At 38.1% G+C, this 19898-nt stretch overlaps 1 protein-coding gene across 1 annotated transcript in view; it reads right to left on the bottom strand.

Annotated features, from left to right (window-relative positions):
- The window catches only part of LRRC9 (leucine rich repeat containing 9), a 188794-nt gene extending 169133 nt beyond the window's left edge, over positions 1–19661 (bottom strand). Inside the window, exons 1-6 of the mRNA XM_036735971.1 lie at positions 19622–19661; positions 18723–18803; positions 18187–18405; positions 8490–8630; positions 4803–4866; positions 4256–4326 (exon numbers count right to left, since the gene is read on the bottom strand). Of these exons, the coding sequence (XP_036591866.1) occupies positions 4256–4326; positions 4803–4866; positions 8490–8630; positions 18187–18405; positions 18723–18770 (543 nt within the window). The 5' untranslated portion in view covers positions 18771–18803; positions 19622–19661. The remainder of the gene's footprint in view (positions 1–4255; positions 4327–4802; positions 4867–8489; positions 8631–18186; positions 18406–18722; positions 18804–19621) is intronic.
- Between the last annotated feature and the right edge of the window lie 237 nt (positions 19662–19898).

Genomic DNA, 19898 nt, shown 5'->3' with positions numbered 1-19898 from the left:
AGAAACAATTTGAGTATTGTAGAAACACAATCAGGATAACACAAGATCTAGCAGCTTCTACATTAAGGGATCGAAGGGTTGGTATACGATATTCCAGAGGTCAATGGAGGTAGGATTAAAACCAAGAATCACCTACCCAGCAAAACTAAGTATCATGCTCCAAGGCAAAATATGGATTTTCCACAAAATAGAGGACTTTCAAGCTTTCTCAGTGAAAAGACCAGAGGTGAATAGAAAATCTGACTTTCAAACACAAGAATCAAGAGAAGCATGAAAAGGTAAACAAGAAAGAGAAATCATAAGGGACTTGCTAAAGTTAAACTGTTTTGTTTACATTCCTACATGGAAAGATAATGTGTATAATTCATGAGACCTTAGTATTAGGGTAGCTGAAGGGAATATACATACATACATACATATATTTATATATACATATATATGCATATATATATATATATATATATATATATATATAGAGAGAGAGAGAGAGAGAGAGAGAGAGAGAGGGAGAGAGAGAGAGAGAGGGGAGAGAGAGAGAGAGAGAGGGAGAGGAGAGAGAGAGAGAGAGAGAGAGGGCACAGGGTGAGTTGAATAGGATGATACCTAAAAAAAATCAAATTAAGGGATGAGAGAGGAATATATTGAGAGAGGGAAAACAGCGAGAGATAGAATGGGGTAAATTATTTCCCATAAGAGAGGCAAGAAAAAGCAGTTCTGTAGGAAGGGAAGAGGTGGCATGTGAGGGGGAATGCATGAATCTTGCTCTCATCAGATTTGACCTGAGGAGGGAATAACATACACACTCAATTGGGTATCTTACCCCACAGGAAAGGAGGAAGGAGATAAAAAAGGGGGGACGATAGAAGGGAGGGCAGATGGGGGAAGAGGTAATCAAAAGCAAACACTTTTGAAAAGGGACAGGGTCAAGGGAGAAAAGTGAATAATGGGGGACAGGATAGGTAGGAGCAAAATACAGTTAGTCTTTCACAACATGAGTATTGTGGAAGGGTTTTGCATAATGATACACATGTGGCCTATGTTGAACTGCTTGCCTCCTTAGGGAGGGTGGGTGGGGAGGGGAATACTCAAAGTTTTAAAAGCAGATGTTCAAAAAAAAAGTTTTTGCATGCAACTAGGAAACAAGATATACAGGCAATGGGGCACAGAAATCTATTTTGCCCTACCAGAAAGTAAGGGAAAAGGGGATGGGAGGGGAGTGGGGTGACCGAAGGAAGGGCTGATGGGGGAACAGGGCAATCAGAATATATGACATCTTGGAGTGGGGGCAGGGTAGAAATGGGGAGAAAAATTGTAATTCAAACTCTTGTCAAAATCAGGCTGAAAACGACAAGTATTAAATAAATAAATAATAACATAATGAAAAAAAAAAAGAATGGTTGGGGAAGGCTTCCTGTGGAAGATGGAATTTTAGTTGGGACTTAAAGGAACCCGTAGAAGGCAATAGGTAGAGAGGAGGGACTTGCTTTTCTCATACTTTAGTAATATGGAGCAATCTTCATATGGTTGTTAATAGCTTGCAGTTCTTTTGCTAACTGTTCAAAATCCTTTGATCACTTATCCAATATTTCTTTTGATTCTTTTCTGACTGCGGATCCATATAATCATTCCTTAGATGACAAGCAGCTGTTTACTTTTTGTTTTGGGAGACTCCTTTCTGTTACTAAGTTCAAAGAGTACAGTAGTCCTTTCTCTTCTTTCTTCTAGGTGTCATATTTGTCTACCATCTAATGTCTTGACACAGGTCATGCTACCCTCCTGTCATTTCACATCATTTTCTCTTTTGTTTGCATACTGAAGTCCTTCTTCCATTTTTAAAAGAACATTTCCTTCTTGATAAACTGGAGAGTGGAGTGACATCTTTTGAGGATGTGAACTAGAGGGCATTTCCCAAAGAAATCTCCCTAAGAATCTTTCATGTTGGTGATGATGATCATCATCTAAAGATCACAGTTAATTGCTTCCCATGGCTTATGAAGTGCTGTCCTCACAACAGCCCTGTAGTATATTATCATCCCATTACAGATGAAGAAACCAAGGCTTATCAACATAGAAGAGAGCAGAGAGTGGTCTCTGCTTTGAACTTGGGCAGTCTATCAACCTTTTAAGGGAGAAGCTATGTTATTTTTTATTATGATCATAGAACATAATTTTCTAAAGAGCAACATGTGATTTTTTTAAAGCACATGTCTGACCATGTTATCACCTCTCTCTCACCAACCCCATTCAGAAAACTCCACGAGCTCTCTATTATTTCCAAGATTAAATATAAAGTCCTCTAGCATTTAAAGCCCTTCATAACCTGGACCCTTCCTACCTTCCTGCTCTCCTTACATTGGACTCCCTTCCACACACACTATAATCCAGCTACATTGGTGTCCTTGTTGTTCCTGAGACCCTCTATCCCTTGTCTCCATGCCTTTTGGCTGTCCTCCATGCCTGGAATGCTCTTCTTCCTTACCTCTACCTCTTAGTTTCCATGGCACCCTTAAGACTCAGCTCTTGGAATGGGGTCATTTGTGCACGTGGAGGGGTTTGCCTTGGCAAGGAGAAGGCCCACCTCCTCTTGTGACACACAAATGAAGGAAGAAATACTGGCAGAAGGCATCTGAGTGATACGAAATGAAAAGAAGGGGAGAAGAGGAGCTCTTAGCGAGTGGCCTCAATTTTTTCAGTAATTTATAAGGCGAGGTTCTCTGCTTAGAGAGTGAGAGAAGGGGAGCAATGGGATATTTGAGGAGCAATGAAAAGGTTTAGAAAATCCACTGTAGTGAGTAGGAGAGAAAGTCAATTTGGGGAGTGTAAAAGGATTGCTTCACAACAGTGAGGGCCCAGTTGAGATTATGTGGAGTATCCAGTCAGCATGGTCTCATGATTTCCTCCAACTTATTTTAACAACACATAAATAGAAGTAAAGGCAGTGAATAAAGAGAGTAATCCAAGGCTAAGATCTGGTAGAACAACAATGACAACAGGATGAAGACGCAAGGGACTTGAGAGAAAAGGACATAGAATTGACCCATATATTTAGACCCATATATTATGGATCTATGTCAATTCTATGTCCTTTTACAGAATTGAATTATGACCACATAGTAAGACTATATATTTAGACCCATATATTATGATCCATATATAGAATCGAAATGATTCACCAAGGGGTCAAGATGGAGAAAAAGAAGAGTGTGGTCAGTGTAGAGGTGATGGACTGGGAAAGAACTGAATGGTTGGAGGTCATAGTGAGGATGAAAAACAGGGTTTGAGATTGCAAGGCAGAGGAGAAGTGGAATGACAATAGACTATGATCAGATAAGGGAATCTCGGAGTTCATAATTTGTTGAATGAATCAATGAATTGTAGAATTATACCCTAAAAATACTGCAAAAAGGAAAGAAAAAGGCCTATTTGTGCAAAAATATTAATAGCTATTTTGCTTGTAATAGTCCAAACATAGATATAACTTATATATCTAATGAATGAATAATGGTATATTAATATGATGCAATATTGTTATGCCATGAAATGGCAAATATGAAAAAACCCCAAAGATCTACATAAAGTGCATGACCTTGGACATGTCCCTTGATTTCTCTGAATATCAATTTCCTCAACTGTAAAAAAAGGAGCTTTGACCAGAGGACCTTTAAGTCTCAACAAGCCTCAAATCTATGATCATTTTCTCTTTAATGACAAAAAGCAATGTCAGCAAAATAATAACAAAAATATTGGCTATAATTTTAAAAACAAGAAGAAGAAAGGAAATGGATCTTTGGAAGGGAATACAGAACAAATATACTGTTCATTTTTTCGTTTAAAACATATAGCATAAAAAACATATAGAATAATTTTAATCAAATTGTTAATAATTTGTATTTTAGGGTTTTATTTGAAGATGTATTCCATATTTAAGTTTGTCAGTACTTTATTTTTATTTGCTGAAATTATTGGTATTTATAATAAAAATTTTAAAACAAAATGCCATTAATCACTGTTAAAATTTCTCTTACAAAACTTCAGTTTAAAAGATCAAGATTTTTTGTAATTACACATTAAGACTTTGTAGTTGTCTTAATTGTTGAAGGCCCCTAAGACCCATAGATTAAATTGCCTAGAGTAGCTTTAGAGGGAAACAGTTAATGTACCTTCCAAAAATGCACAGTATACTCCATTTCCATCACAGGATTTCTTCTTATCTAGTTTTTTTCCCAAATAAAAGGAAATGTTTACTTAAACATACCTTGAAAGAACATATTTGGTTACCAGACAGGTTTAATCTTTCTATTCTTTCATTGAGGTCCAAGCACTGTCCTTTATCCAAAAAAAAATGTAAAACAGGAATTGTCATTTTACACATTGTCATAATTTTATGAAACACACAGAAACACAACATGTTTGATGGTACCACCGTGCAATTAAAAACTGATCAATCTGCAATCTTTTACCATCATAGAAATGGGTTAACATGCCTCTTACAAAATAGTAAATTATAAGTCTAAAAAACAGATATAACAGTCTAGGGATAGGAAAAGGACTGATGATTTCATTAGTGTAGAGAACACCCTGGTGAGGATATTTTCTTTACTAATGCAGCTTGGTACCTTCTCTGCAATTTTAGAGTCTGAGAGTTGCCTGGGGCACTTAGAGGTTAAATGACTTGATCAGAGTCACAGAGAGAGGATGGGTCAAATATAAGACTTGAACCCAGGTCTTCTTGGTGCCATTAGGCCATGTTGCTTCTTTCAAATAACTTAATTATCTCAAATGAAAAAGTAAACATTACCTACCAATGCTATTTATATAATTTCCAGCAAGATTGAGGTCTTTCAAATTCTTCAAATGTTGCAAACCCTATAAAATTTAGGAAAATTATAATTTGGATGAAATCATAAAAATCTACATTTATGGAGATAATCAGCAACTTTCCAATTTCTTTTTTTTTACATTGACCAAAAACCTTTATTTTCATTAAGAGAAACAAATGTTTGTTTTTTTAGAACAATTCCTACCTCCTAATAACACTAAACTATGCAGCAGGAAAAAAAGTTTCCACATCCAATATACTTTCCACTTCAGGCTTAGAAAAATATATTGTATATTTATAGTCTAGTACTCAAAATGAATTTTTGATCTTATCTCCTTGGGTAATAACCTTTGATTATGCAGACAGAATATAACCTGTCCATGCCTACTCAAAAGATCTGACTCTTGTTCACTTCTTTTTTTTCCATATGACTCCGTTAATTTATTTTGGTTTTCAACCTTCATTTCCACAAGATTTTGAGTTACAAATTTTCTCATCTCTACCCTCCCCCCCACCTCAAGATGGCATGTATTCTGATTGCCCCTTTACCCAGTCTGCTCTCCCTTCTATCACCCCATCCCCACCCCCCCCATTCCCTTCCTTCTTATTTTCTTGTATGGCCAGATAGATTTCTATACCCCATTGCCTGTATATCTTTTTTCCCAGTTGCATATAAAACATTGTTTAACACTTGTTTTCAGGACTTTGAGTTTCAAATTCTCTCCTTTCTTCCCTCCACACCCACCCTCCTTGAGAAGGCAAGCAATTCAATATAGGTTATACATTTATCGTTGTGCAAAACACTTCCATAATAGTCATGTTGTGAAAGACTAACGATATTTCCCTCCATCCTATCCTATCCCCCATTCAATTTTCTCCTTGGACCCTGTCTCTTTTCAAAAGTGTTTGCTTTTAACTACCCCTTCCCCTAGTGTGCCCTCCTTTCTATCATCCCCCACCTTCTCCCCTTCCCCCATACTTTCCTGTAGGGTAAGATATTCCCTCCTTAAGCCAAATCTGATGAGAGTAAGGTTCACTCATTCCCTTTCACCTCTCCCCTCTTCTGTTCCATTCTGACAGCTTTTTTGCCTCTTTTATGTAATTTACCCCATTCTATCTCTCCCTTTCTCCTCCCAAAACCTTCATCTCTCATCCTTTAATTTTATTTTTTTTAGATATCATCCCTTCATATTCAATTCACTCTGTACCCTGTCTATATACAAATGTATATTCCCTTCAACAACCCTAATACTGAAGGTCTCATCATCTTTCCATATAGGAATGTAAACAGTTCCACTTCACTAAGTCCCTTATGATTTCTCTTTCCTATTTACCTTTTCATGCTTCTCTTGATTTTTGTATTTGAAAGTCAAATTTTCTATTCAGTTCTGGTCTTTTCATCAATAATGCTTGAAAGTCCTCTACTTCATTGAAAAGCCATATTTTGCCCTGAAGTATTATACTCAGTTTTGCTGTATAGGTTATTCTTGGTTTTAATCCTAGCTCCTTTGACCTCTGGAATATCATATTCCAAGCCCCCCGGTGCCTTAATGTAGAAGCCGCTAGATCTTGTGTTATCCTGATTGTGTTTCCACAATACTCAAGTTGTTTCTTTCTAGCAGCTTACAATATTTTCTCGTTGATCTGGAATTTAGTGACAATATTCCTAGCAGTTTTCCTTTTGGGGTTTTTTTCAAGAGGCAATTGGTGGATTCTTTCAATTTCTATTTTACCCTGTACTTCTAGCATATCAGGAAAGCTTTCCTTGATAATTTCTTGAAAAATGATATCTAAGCTCTTTTTGTGATCATGGCTTTCAGGTAGTCCAATAATTTTTAAATTATCTCTCCTGGATCTGTTTTCCAGGTTGGTGGTTTTTCCAAAGAGATCTTTCATACTATCTTCTATTTTTTTTTCATTCTTTTGGTTCTGTTTTATAATTTCTTGATTTCTCATAAAGTCACTAGCTTCCACTTGCTCCATTCTAATTTTTAAGGAATTATTTTCTTCAGTGAGTTTTTGGACCTCCCTTTCCATTTGGCCAATTCTGCTTTTTAAGGCATTCTTCTCCTCATTGGCTTTTTGGACCTCTTTCGCCATTTGAGTTAGTCTATTTTTTAAGGTGTTATTTTATTCAGTATTTTTTGGGGACTCCTTTAGCAAGCTGTTGACTCTTTTTTCATGGTTTTCTTGCATCCCTCTCATTTCTTTTCCCAATTCTTCCTCTACTTCTCTTACTTGATTTTCAAAATCCTTTTTGAGCTCTTCCATGACCTGTGACCAATTCATATTTTTCTTGGAGGCTTTTGATGTAGAATCTTTGACTTTGTTGTCTTCTTCTGGCTGTATGTTTTGATCTTGTCACCAAAGTAAGATTCTATAGTCTGAGGTTTTTTATGCTATCTGCTCATTTTCCCAGTATTTGACTTTTTAGCTCTTTGCCAAGGTAGAACTCTGTTTCCAGAGTGGAGACTGCTCTGTCCCTGGCTTCAAGGGTTTTGCACTGCTGTTTTCAGAGCTACTTGTAGGCATCTGTAACTTTTCAGTTCTTCTGAGGTGGTATGATCCAATGAGATGTGTTTCTTCCTCTCCTGGCCTGTGCTCTGGTCTGTGAGTGATCTCAAGCACTCTTTTCTGCCATGTAACTACCAGGAGGGCTCCCTCTCCACAACCACCACAAGCTCTGCCACACCAGTGCTCCTCCTCACTCCAGGACCACCAACCAGGACTGCAACCCAGATCCAAGCAGGGCAAAGCAAGAGAATCCTGCTTTAGTGCCAACAAAGAGATCCCTGCACTCCTGCTCTGATCAGCCACTAGATTTACCCCACCATCTGTGGGCCTGGAGCTCCAGAAGCAGCCACTGCTGCCATTACCACTGCTGCTGCCACCACCACTGCCACCACTGCTGTAGTCACCACTGCTGCCCTGGGCACCATGCCCTTTTCTCACCCAGGTCCAACAGAGTTTTCCCACCGACCTGCTAAGTTGTCTTTGGCGTTTGTGGGTTGAGAAGTCTGGAAACAGCCTCAGCTCAGTGACTCAGGCCCCTGAGGCCCTCTTCTCCTCCTCCCCAACCCCTCTCACCGCCTGGTCTGTCCTGGCGTGGCCCACACTGGACTGTGCTCCACTCTCAACAAGGTGTGATAGACCTTTCCCAGAGACCATCCAGGCCATCTTGGGCTGGAGCCTTGTTTCACTCTGTTATTTTGTGGGTTCTGTAGCTCTAGAATTTGTTTAGAGTCATTTTTTACAGGTGTTTGGAGGGATTTGGGGCACAGCTCAAGTGAGTCCATTTTCAGGTTGCCATCTTGGCTCCACCTCCAACTTTCCCATTTCTTTCCTGAGTTCTGAGGAGATTCTTGCTTGGCAGCTCCTTTAGGGAGCTCTTGTAGAATGGCAGAGTGGAAATAAAATTTTATTACATTCTACTCTTCCCTCAGAATTTTTTTACTTTCTTGAGTAAAAATGTTTATATATTTATTAAATTATAAGTATTATTATTAATCTTGATCTAAATTATGGTAAACTTTTATATTTTTGGCTAAACTATGGTCTAGGGCATTTCTCGAATATACATAACATTGCTTAAATTTAAGCTCTATAGAAATTGGTCTAGTTTACAAAAAAAAAAAAAGAAATCAAACTACCTCACAATACTCATCCTTACCTCAATAGCTCTGATTCCATTATGGTTCAACCAAATGACCTCCAGCTTTGTTAGTAGCTCCAAATTTTCTATTTTGGTAATCTTATTATAATATAAGAACAGTTTTTCCAAATTTTTACATTCTTGTAGACCTTCAATTTTCTGTAGCAAAGGAAATAGATTATTAGCTGTAGAAGCCATTTCATATTCTAATTTTCTCTTAAGATAAAAAGTGATAAAGTCTAGTTTTCATGGAAAAAAATTGGACTCATGGTGTGAAGTCGCTACTGACTAAAACTTAGAGGGAGTGATAGTGAAATAACCCATAGGTATTGCTGGAAAGGCTTTTTAAAAAAATCTTCCCCCTCTTAACTTCCTGGAAATTTCAGGTATGACTAACAGCACAAAAGAGATTCAATTACCCTTATTTGCAGATGGTATGCTTAGAAAACCTCAGAGAATCAACAAAGAAATTGATACAATATACTCAGTGAGGTAGCAGGATACAAAATAATCCACAAAAATCATCGTTCCTATACATAACTTGTACAAATCTGAAATGATGGTAAAATAAACTTCATTTACAAAACTACAAAATGTGTAAACTATTTAGACATTAAGAAATAAGATATAAATAATTGGAGACCTAGATGCTGCCAATCATTAGACTACATCAACATAATGAAAATGAGCATTAATTTACAGATTTGGTGTTATGCCAATCAAATAACCAAGGGGCATACTTCATAGAACTAGCCAAAAAGATGGTAAAATTCATTTATAGGAGTAAAACATACAAACTTTCTCAAGGCAAATTAAAAAACAAAACAAAACAGTAAAGCAAGAATTAAGGAAGGACAGCACTGCCAGATTTCAAAGTACATTATAAAACAAGAATTATCAAAACTACTTGGCATTGATTAAAAAACAGAAAAGTAGATCAGTGGAACAGATTTAATAAGAAAGAAATTGAAGCAATTAAAAAAGGAGTAGTCTTCCAGTAGTTTTCAGTGTATGATAAACTTAAGAATGTCAATTACAGGAGGAAGAACTATCTATTTGAAAAGAACTTCTGAGAAAACTGGAAAACATTTTAGGAAATTTTTCATGTAGAGCAACATCTTATGCTAGATATGCAAATAAGGTCAAAATGGTCACATTATTTAAAAATTCGATACCAAATAAAAGAGGAGCTTTCACAATTTTATTATTCTTGACCAAAAGGTTGGGAATGATAAAGATAAAGCAGACAATTTTGACTGCATTAAAAAAACAGTTTTGTAGAAGGAAAATAAACAAAACAGAGAATGAAAAAAAAAGAAACTATTATGTGTGTATAACATTTTCATCAAATATTGTTGTAAAAGCTTGATAGAGAAGAAATATAATCAATTAACCAGTTCAGCCATATAGTCTCCTCTACAGTCATACTCTTTGCTCTCTTATCCTATTGCCATTCCTGCCTTGCCAAACCCCTATCCTGGATTACCCTCATCATGTCTATTTTCTCTTTCAAAAGTCATATGATCTGAACTCAACTGATCCCTCATTATAACAAGGCAATCTTTTTCCTCTTCTGTTTTTGAAAATCACTGTCCACAGAAGGTATTCTAAAGCTTCTATTCTTTCCTCAAGTCTGCATGCCACTTCTTCTTCCTCCAGCAGAGGTTCTCACTTCTGATATAAGGCATTATTGTTCTACAAAGTATGGCTTTATATTTTATTTGGTTCAATAAGAATGAGAAAGTGTCTCATTCAAAATGAGTTCCCACTTCCTTACTATTTTACAATTCAAAATCACATGGTATCATCTCCCATCCTTTCCTCTAGTCTCTGATGAAGAGGTAGCTCTTCCATTCAAGGACTCAATCTCCTCTCCTTGTGCCCTTGATCCTATCCCCTCCAGGCTCCTCCAGCATATCACCTAACCTTATATTTTTTCTCTCACTCTTAATTTCCTGGCTTCTTCCTTGCTACCTAAAAACATACCTACCTTCCTCATCTTTAAAGAACTTTCACTTGACCTTGCCTTCTACCCAAACTATTGTTTCTATCTCTGTTCCATATCATAGTCAAACTCCTAGAAAAGCCATGTACTTTGACTAAATCCACTTTCTCTCCTCTAACTCCTCAGTCCTATGCTTTTAAGGATTCTGACCTCATCACTCTTTCCAAGATTACCAAATCTCTTAATTACCCAATACGGAAGCTAGGTGGCGCAGTGGACATAAGAGTGTCAGACCTGGAGTCAGGAAAATGAGTTCACATCTCGTCTTAGACAATTACTAGTTTGACTTTGGGCAAGTAACTTTGCCTTCATTTGCTTCCTATTTCCTCATCTATTAAGTAGGGATAATAACAGCACCTACCTCCCAGGGTTGTTGTAAGGATCAAATGAGATAATGCCTGGAACATAATAGGTATAATATAAATGCTATCATCATCATTAAATGTAGTGACCTCTTTTTATTATGTATCCTTCGTAACTTCTTTGCAGCATTTGACACTGACCATTTATCCTTTTGTGTTCCTTTTGTCTAGCTGCTTCTTTGTTTTGTTTGCTAGATCATCCTTCATGTCCAACTCTCCCACCTATGAGCATACCACAGAGCTTGTCATCAACCTTCTCCTTTCTCTCTACCATATTTCTCTTGTTGACGTCATTAGCTGCCATAAGTTCAACTATTATCTCTGTGTAGAGGACTTCCACATCTATGGATTCAGTCTTTCTGAACTCCAGTCTCACATCACCAACTACATAGCAGAAGTCCATAAACATCTTAAATTTAATGTGTTCAAAATATAAACTCATTATCTCTTCCACCAAACTCTCATCTTTCCCCAACTTTACTATTTTTGCTGAGAGCACCACCACCCTTCTAGTCACCATGGTTTTCAATTTCAGAGTCATTCTCAACTCTTAACTTTCCTTCGAGATAATCATTTGTCATTTCTTCAATTCTATCTCCACAACTGTCTCATCTGTCTCCTTCTCTCCATACACATTATAACCCAACCTTGTTCAGGACCTCATCATTTTTCACTTGGACTTACTTCAATAACTTCTTAACAAATCTCACTATATCCAGTCTCTTCCTACCTTTATCCATCCGCCACAGATGGAATATTGAGATTCCAAAAGTATAGGTTTGACCGTATTACTCTCTTATTACTGAATAAGCTCAAATAGGTATCTATGATTCAATATAAACTCCTCTGCTTGGCATTAAAAACCAGGCTTACTAAACATTAGTCTCCCTCTGGTCTACTTGCTACTTTCCAAACATGCCATTTGTGATCCTGCCTTGGTGCCTTTATCTCCCATTCCTATAATTCATTAGCTCCTCATTTTCACCTGTGTTGGTAACCAAAAATGGGCTCCTTAGCACTTAGTCAACAAGTGCCTTTGAATAGTTTGGCTTTTTCCCCTGAACTGAATGCTGTTTGTATGTTGGATTGGAGTAAGCTTGTTGGCCCCTTCACCTTGCTTCCCTTGCTTAAGTAGATCGAAAGAACCTGTGCTTTCCTAGTCAACCCCTTCACCTTGCTTAAGCAGATCGAAAGAACCTGTGCTTTCCCCGTGTACCTTACACCCCCGCAGAAGCTGGATGGTTAAAAACAGCTTCCGTTGGAGCCAGAGGCTGCTTCAGCTACAGCTGAAGCTGAAGCAAGAGCTGCCAGTAGCAGAGCTGACATACGTGAGGATTGAGGAGTGCTGAACAAGGACTTGAGGCCAGTGGGTAATCTTTTTTTTTTAAATTTATTTATTTAACATATTTGGTTTTCAGCATTTTTACAACAGTTTGAATTACAAATTTTCTCCCCATTTCTACCCTCCCCCCCACTCCAAGATGGCATATATTCTGGTTGCCCTGTTCCCCAGTCAGCCCTCCCCTCTATCACCCCCCTCCCCTCTCATCCCCTTTTCCCTTCCTTTCTTGTAGGGCAAGATAAATTTCTACGCCCTATTGCCTGTGTATCTTATTTTTTAGTTGCATGCAAAAACTTTTTTTTTTTTGTTTTGGAACATCTGTTTTTAAAACTTTGAGTTCCAAATTCTCTCCCCTCTTCCCTTCCCACCCACCCTCCCTAAGAAGTCGAGCAATTCAACATAGGCCACACGTATATCATTATGTATAACCCTTCCACAATACTCATGTTGTGAAAGGCTAACTACATTTTGCTCCTTCCCAACCCATCCCACTTTATTGAATTTTCTCCCTTGACCCTGTCCCCTTTCCAAAGTGTTTGTTTTGAATCCCTCCACCCCCATCTGCCCTCCCCTCCATCATCCCCCCACCTTTTATTTTTTTTTATCTTCCTCCCTCTTCTTTCCTGTGGGGTAAGATACCCAATTGAGTATGTATGGTATTCCCTCCTCAGGCCAAATCTGATGAGAGCAAGGTTCACTCATTCCCCCCTCACCTGCCCTCTCCCTTCCTCCCACAGAACTGCTTCCTCTTGCCACCTTTATGTGAGATAATCCACCCCATTCTATCTCTCCCTATCTCCCTCTCTCAGTATGTTGCTCTCTCATCCCTTAATTTCATTTTATTTCCTTTAGATATCTTCCCTTCATCTTCAACTCACCCTGTGTCTGCTCTCTTTTACATATGTATATAAACACATATATATATATACATACATACACATACATACATATACACATAAACATATACATACATACACATTCACTTATATATGTACATAAACACGTATATATGCATATTCCCTTCAACTACCCTAATACTGAGGTCTCATGAATCATACACATCATCTTTCCATGTAGGAATGTAAACAAAACAGTTCAACTTGCAATTTCTGTTTCTTGATTACCTTTTCATGCTTCTCTTGATTCTTGTGTTTGAAAGTCATATTTTCTATTAAGTTCTGGTCTTTTCACTGAGAAAGCTGGAAAGTCCTCTATTTTACTGAAAATCCATATTTTGCCTTGCAGCATGATACTCAGTTTTGCTGGGTAGGTGATTCTAGGTTTTAATCCTAGCTCCATTGACCTCCAGAATATCGCATTCCAAGCCCTTCGATCTCTTAATGTAGAAGCTGCCAGATCTTGAGTTATTCTGATTGGGTTTCCACAATACTCAAATTGTTTCTTTCTGGCTGCTTGCAGTATTTTCTCCTTGATTTGGGAGCTCTGGAATTTGGCGACAATATTCCTGGGAGATTTCTTTTTGGGATCTATTTGAGGAGGCGATTGATGGATTCTTTCAATTTCTATTTTGCCCTCTGGCTCTAGAATATCAGGGCAGTTCTCCTTGATAATTTCTTGAAAGATGGTATCTAGGCTCTTTTTTTGATCATGGCTTTCAGGTAGTCCAATAATTTTTAAATTATCTCTCCTGGATCTATTTTCCAGGTCAGTGGTTTTTCCAATGAGATATTTCACACTGTCTTCCATTCTTTCATTCCTTTGGTTCTGTTTTATAATATCCTGATTTCTCATAAAGTCACTAGCTTCCACTTGCTCCAATCTAATTTTTAAGGTAGTATTTTCTTCAGTGGTCTTTTGGACATCCTTTTCCATTTGGCTAATTCTGCCTTTCAAGGCATTCTTCTCCTCATTGGCTTTTTGGAGCTCTTTTGCCATTTGAGTTAGTCTGTTTTTTAAGGTGTTGTTTTCTTCAGTGTATTTTTCAGTATTTTTTTGGGTCTCCTTTAGCAAGTCATTGACTTGTTTTTCATGGTTTTCTCACATCCTTCTCATTTCTCTTCCCAATTTTTCCTCTACTTCTCTAACTTGCTTTTCCAAATCCTTTTTGAGCTCTTCTATGGCCCGGGGCTAGCTCATGTTTTTCTTGGAGGTTTTTGTTGTAGGCTCTATGACTTTGTTGTCTTCTTTAGGCTGTATGTTTTGGTCTTCTTTGTCACCAAAGAAAGAATCCAAAGTCTGAGACTGAATCTGGGTGTGCTTTCGCTGCCTGGCCATATTCCCAACCAACTAACTTGACCCTTGAGTTTTCAGTGGGGTATGACTGCTTGTAGACTACAGAGTTCTATGTTCCACGTTTGGGGGGGAGGTGCCAGCTCTGTCACACCAGCACTACTCCTTCCCCAAGAACCCCCAGCCCGGGCTGGGCTTAGATCTTCAACAGGCTGTGAACTCCTGCTCTGATCTGCCACTTAATTCCTCCCACCAGGTGGGTCTGGTGCCAGAAGCAGCAGCAACTGTAGCTGCCCCACCTCCGCTGCCCCCGGGGCTGGAAGCTGAACCATGAACTCCTTCCACTCCCGCAGCTTTTCCCACTAACCTTCTCCGCAGTCTTTGGTGTTTGTGGGTCGAGGGGTCTGGTAACTGCCGCAGCTCATGTATTCAGGGCTCTAGGGGCCCCATCCGCCTGACTCCAAGTTTGGTTGTTCCATGCCGCTCAGGCTGGGCTCTGCTCCACTCCGTTCCCAGCTCCCAGCTCCGTGTGGAATAGACCTCACCCAGAGACCATCCAGGCTGTCCTGGGCTGGAGCCCTGCTTCCCTCTGCTGTTCTGTGGGTTCTGCCGTTCTAGAATTGGTTCAGAGCCATTTTTATAGGTTTTTGGAGGGACTCGGTAAGGAGCTCACTCTAGTCCCTGCTTACCAGCCGCCATATTGGCTCCGCCCCCTTTTGGATCAGGTAATCTTTTTACCATAGTGGGGAAGCATGTATATGATTTTGCTTTATACCATCATGCTTCTCTGTGGCCCTGGTTACTCTTGTGAGGCGGACTTATTGGGCCTGGAAGCTTTTGATCAAAATATCAAAATGGGGATGCTGGTTTGTGGGTTGATTACTGTGGAGCCTAAATATATGCTTTGATTCTTCTGCCTCCTACTTTGAAGATTCCTTATATCTCGTAGTTCCGAACCTTTCAGACATATATATGATCCTCTTTGAAATTATAAATTCTGCCCTCCTATTAAATTACCTTGTAGAATTCCTAGCTTCTTTTGAGGCTGAAGAGGCAGTGAGGCAGGGCAGTACACATGTGCTGGACCTGGAGTCAAGCCTTGGCCTCACACCTGTATAAGCTGTGTGACCCTGGGCAAGCGATTTGAGCATAAGCACTGTCTGCCTTACCTGTAAAAGGGGATAATAACAGCATCTCCCTCCTAGGGCTGGCATTAGGATAAAGTGAGAAAATGTTTGTAAAGTGCTTTGCAAACCTTAAAGTGCTACAGAAATGCCAGCTATTATCTCCAAAGTTATTTTCTATGAGTCCTATCCTGAGCCCTCCAGAAGCTAGTACCCTCCCCATAAAAATTAGTTTGTATCGATCAACAATTCAATTAATATGCATTATCAAGGGTCTGCTATGCCTGGGATCGTGTTAACTACTGAAGATAAAAATACAAAAATGAAATAGTCTTTGACCTCAAGGAATTTATATCCCGTCAGGGCAGACAACTTGTATATATACATAATGCATGTATATGTGTATATAAACATATAATACATAAATACATTAAATGTGTATATATACATGCATATATATATTTATGTGTACATTTTTATATGTATATGTTTGTCTTTGTATATATATGTTTATATATAAATTATGCATCCCAATATTATTATAATATGTATAGCTGTATTTGTGTATGTACGAATATGTATGTATATCTACAAACATATATACAGACTTGAATATATGTATATATGTACAAATATATATCATGTATAGATTTTTTTTCTTTCCATGAAGAAGCAGATCTGAGCTGAATACTGAAGGAAGCTAGCCTCCTTCCAAGAAAAGATTCCAAGACAGTACATCCATGGGCATGCCAGTGCAAAGGCAGATAAAGAGGAGACAGAGTGGTGTATATACAACAGCAAGAAAGCCAATTTGGCTAGACTACATAGGATGGCAGTGAAACAGAATAACATGTAATAAATCTGGAAAGGTGTAGAGGGCCAGCTCTGAGAAAGTCCATTATGAAATAAAGATACAGGCCAGGTTTTCCCTGGGGTCTGTTTTTGCCCTTGGGCTGATAACTCAGCACGTGGGCTCTCCTAACCCCACCGCGGCACACATGGGCTCTCTCCAAGGCTTCCTTGGCAAACATGTGCTCTCTCCAAGACCCCCATGGCACACACGTGCTAAATATCACCTGTGGGCTATTAACACAATACTGTTTACAGCAAAAGGGAACAAAGCAGGAGGAAGTCCTGCAATGCAAATGTTTTCACACGTGAACCTGTTGATTCTGCTTGCCTAAAAAGTATATAAGCCCTGTCCCTCAGTTTAATAAACAGAGCTGTTCTTTACTCTTCTACCTGGCCCGTGTTTTCTTTTTACTCTCCGCAGCATTCGGCCATCTCTGGCCATTTCAGCACCACAGCCGCTGGCAGCAGAAAGGTAGTTTGGGCCAGGCTGCGAAGGGCTTTAAATGCCCAGGACAGATTCCATTTGAGACTCGAGGTAACAGGAAACCATTGGAGTTTATCAAGTAGAGGAGTGACCCGCAGCAATCAGCCCTGTGCTTTTGAAAAATCACTTTAGCAGCTGTGTGGAGGATGGATTAGAATAAGCAAAGAGACCAATTAGAAGGCTGCTGTAATAGTCCAGGCAAGAGGTGAGGAAGACCAGGGTGGACTGTGTGTGAGAAAACAGAAGAGAATGCATGTAGGAGACTATGTTTACTTTCTTACAAATGACCTCCAAATACACAAATCTAATAGATTCTTTTCAGTTCTCTGGCTCTGAACTTCAAACATGGTTTTACATTTGATCCTGGAGGTAACAGGAAGCCACTAGAGTTTACAGCATGGGGAGAAAGGGAAGTCTCAGGGTCAGACCTGCACTTTAGGAAGATCAACTTGACAGGAATGGATAATGATGCATTGTAGTGAGGAGAGACTTTAGGCAAGGAAGTCATTTAAAGGCTATTATAATAGTCCACTCTTCCATCAAGAAGAGACTTAACTTCATATGTAGATGACAAAGCTAAGCTTTAACATGATGGTGACTGCCAGAACCTCTCCTTATAAATCTCTGTAGCAAAAGGTAGAGAACACATTTGTAAGAATGGGAAATTAGTACTATATTGAGAACTCTTGATGTTAGGCCAAGGAACGGATCAAGAGATCAGAAAGAGAATCATTCAGAATGGGTTAAGAAATCAAATAATGTTGTCCAAATGGGATTGTATTTTGGAGTCCATAACATTTCTACTGCAAAGAATAACATTTTAAAAAAATAAAAATTCAACAAAGTCAAACTATTTAAGCAAAAGCTGATTCGCACAAAAGAAACAGAGAAGGTGGTAAAGTTGGATGAAAATTAGTAACCTCAATTTTCTATATAAAGAGAAAAGAAGGAGAAGATTATACTAATTTAGGAGAAATTGAGGCTGCTGTTTTTATACTCCATCTCTCCTGCCTGCCATCTCTACCTCCAACAAATTCTAAGGAAAGGAACAGGTACTTTGTTTTTCTGTCCCCATACACACTGAACATAGGTTCAGATATAACTTGTCCTCTAAAGATACACTTTGGGAGGCACAAAAAAAGTAACAAATCCATAAAGTAGTGCATTTTCTACCTTAGGAAAAAACATTCTTGTAAGCTGTAATACTACCATGAAAAATTTATGTTTTCCGTTAATCTTGAGGGTTTAAAAATTCAATATTACTTTTGTAGAATTTATAAAAGGTTCAACATCTATTTTTCAAGTGATTTTTTCTCAAAATAAAAAAGAAACATATGTAAGAACATTTAGACTTACCGTTATATGGCATTCAGTGATCCAAAGTTCTTTAAGCAATAAACACGACTCCAGTCCTGAGATTTTGGAAATATTTTGAGCAACTACCGTGAGACTTGTTAAATTAGGAAAAGATGGTAACCCTACAATACATGGATACCCTGAAAAAAACATCTCCAGTTTGAAAGTTTCTGGTCCTTCTTGATCAATTGACTCAAAACACAAACCATTGCATGTACACTGTTACAGAAGAAAAGATTCAATTATTATATACTTATATTATTTGACAATTATTCTACCATTAGAAATTATAGCTTCATCCTTTATGTAGCTTTTTTTCTCTCAACCAACAAAACTGCAAACCATACTACTTACACATTTTATTTCTTAGCTCATAGGCTAGACCCACGGTTAGAGCTCTGGTTTATCCCTCTGTCTCCAGAAAACAAAACAATCCCTTTTAATATCTATCATTCAGCCCCCTTCTCCTTTCTGCTTTCCTCCAACCCCTACGTTCTTCTATGCATGTTATATGATGAAATTTGGATTGAACTTACCAGTTCTTTAATGATTTCTTCCTGGTTCAGTTTCTCACTTTCAATCATCTTCCATTAAAAATAATAGATATAATAAAGTATCTGGGAAAATGAAAATCTATGCTAGACACAAAAGTTTCCTAAAACTTAACCGTTTCTTTAATTTTTCAGTTTTCACTTTTTAGTATTTTGTTTCCAAACATATGCCATTTGAAAATTACAGAGAGCATAGCTTTTTAAAATGAGAAGACATAATTAGTCCACCAACAAGTGTCCTCTCTGTATCCACTACTATGCTGTACATAAAGAAAAATAAAACAAGAAACTGGAAATACCATGAAGTACGGACCCTTGAATCAGTTACCTAGAAATGTTTTTTTGTTGTTTTCCTCAGGGCACTTTAAAAATTTCTGCAGATACTTCTTATAAACTACTATAACTATTTTTGCACCATCAGAAAATATCCTTACAAATTTCCACTTTCTTCCATGGTCCTTGTGAAGCATAGAAAAATGTTACATATAACTGAAGGAGTTATAAAATAATCTTATAAAATAATAGTACAGTGATTTGCACATAGTAAGTGCTTAATAACTGCTCTTTAATTTATTCATATTATCTGAATTATCTCATTTTTTCACATAAACAGTATTCCATTCTGGACTAATAAACACCTAAATCTGTTCAATGATAATTTTAGCAATAAGGGGTATTTTGTAGAAACCAAGGTCTACTCTGCAAAAATGGAGGCTTTAATTGTTAGAGCTACAACCTCTCTTCCTCCTTCACCATAAAGTGGAAACAGTATGATGGATCACTGCAAATCCATCTTCACTAATGCTCCAATTGCTTAAAATACATGCCCTACTGTTACACTACTGCCTTTCTTCTACAAAGAAGAGCAAAATTAGTACACTTACTTATCTCAATCCAACGCTGGGAATGTAGCAAGAGAGGGAACTCTTTTATCAGCTTGATGGTACGGTGGATTTGAACTCTAGAGGACTTGAGGGCAAATCTTTCCTCGGACACTCTGTCTGTGATTCTAGTCATGTCACTCAACATCAATTAGTTTCACATTCTCCATCTGTAAAAATGTGGCTCACAATGGCACCTACCTCAGAGTTGTGACAATCATATGGCAAGTAAAGTAAGTACTTTGCAAACTTTAAAGCCCTCCATAAGTGCTAGCTATTA

The sequence above is a fragment of the Trichosurus vulpecula genome, chromosome 8, assembly GCF_011100635.1.
Source record: "Trichosurus vulpecula isolate mTriVul1 chromosome 8, mTriVul1.pri, whole genome shotgun sequence".
Classification (NCBI taxonomy): Eukaryota; Metazoa; Chordata; class Mammalia; order Diprotodontia; family Phalangeridae; genus Trichosurus; species Trichosurus vulpecula.
The sequence above is the reverse complement of the archived record's forward strand: the minus strand, read 5'-3'. Positions and strand labels throughout refer to the sequence as shown.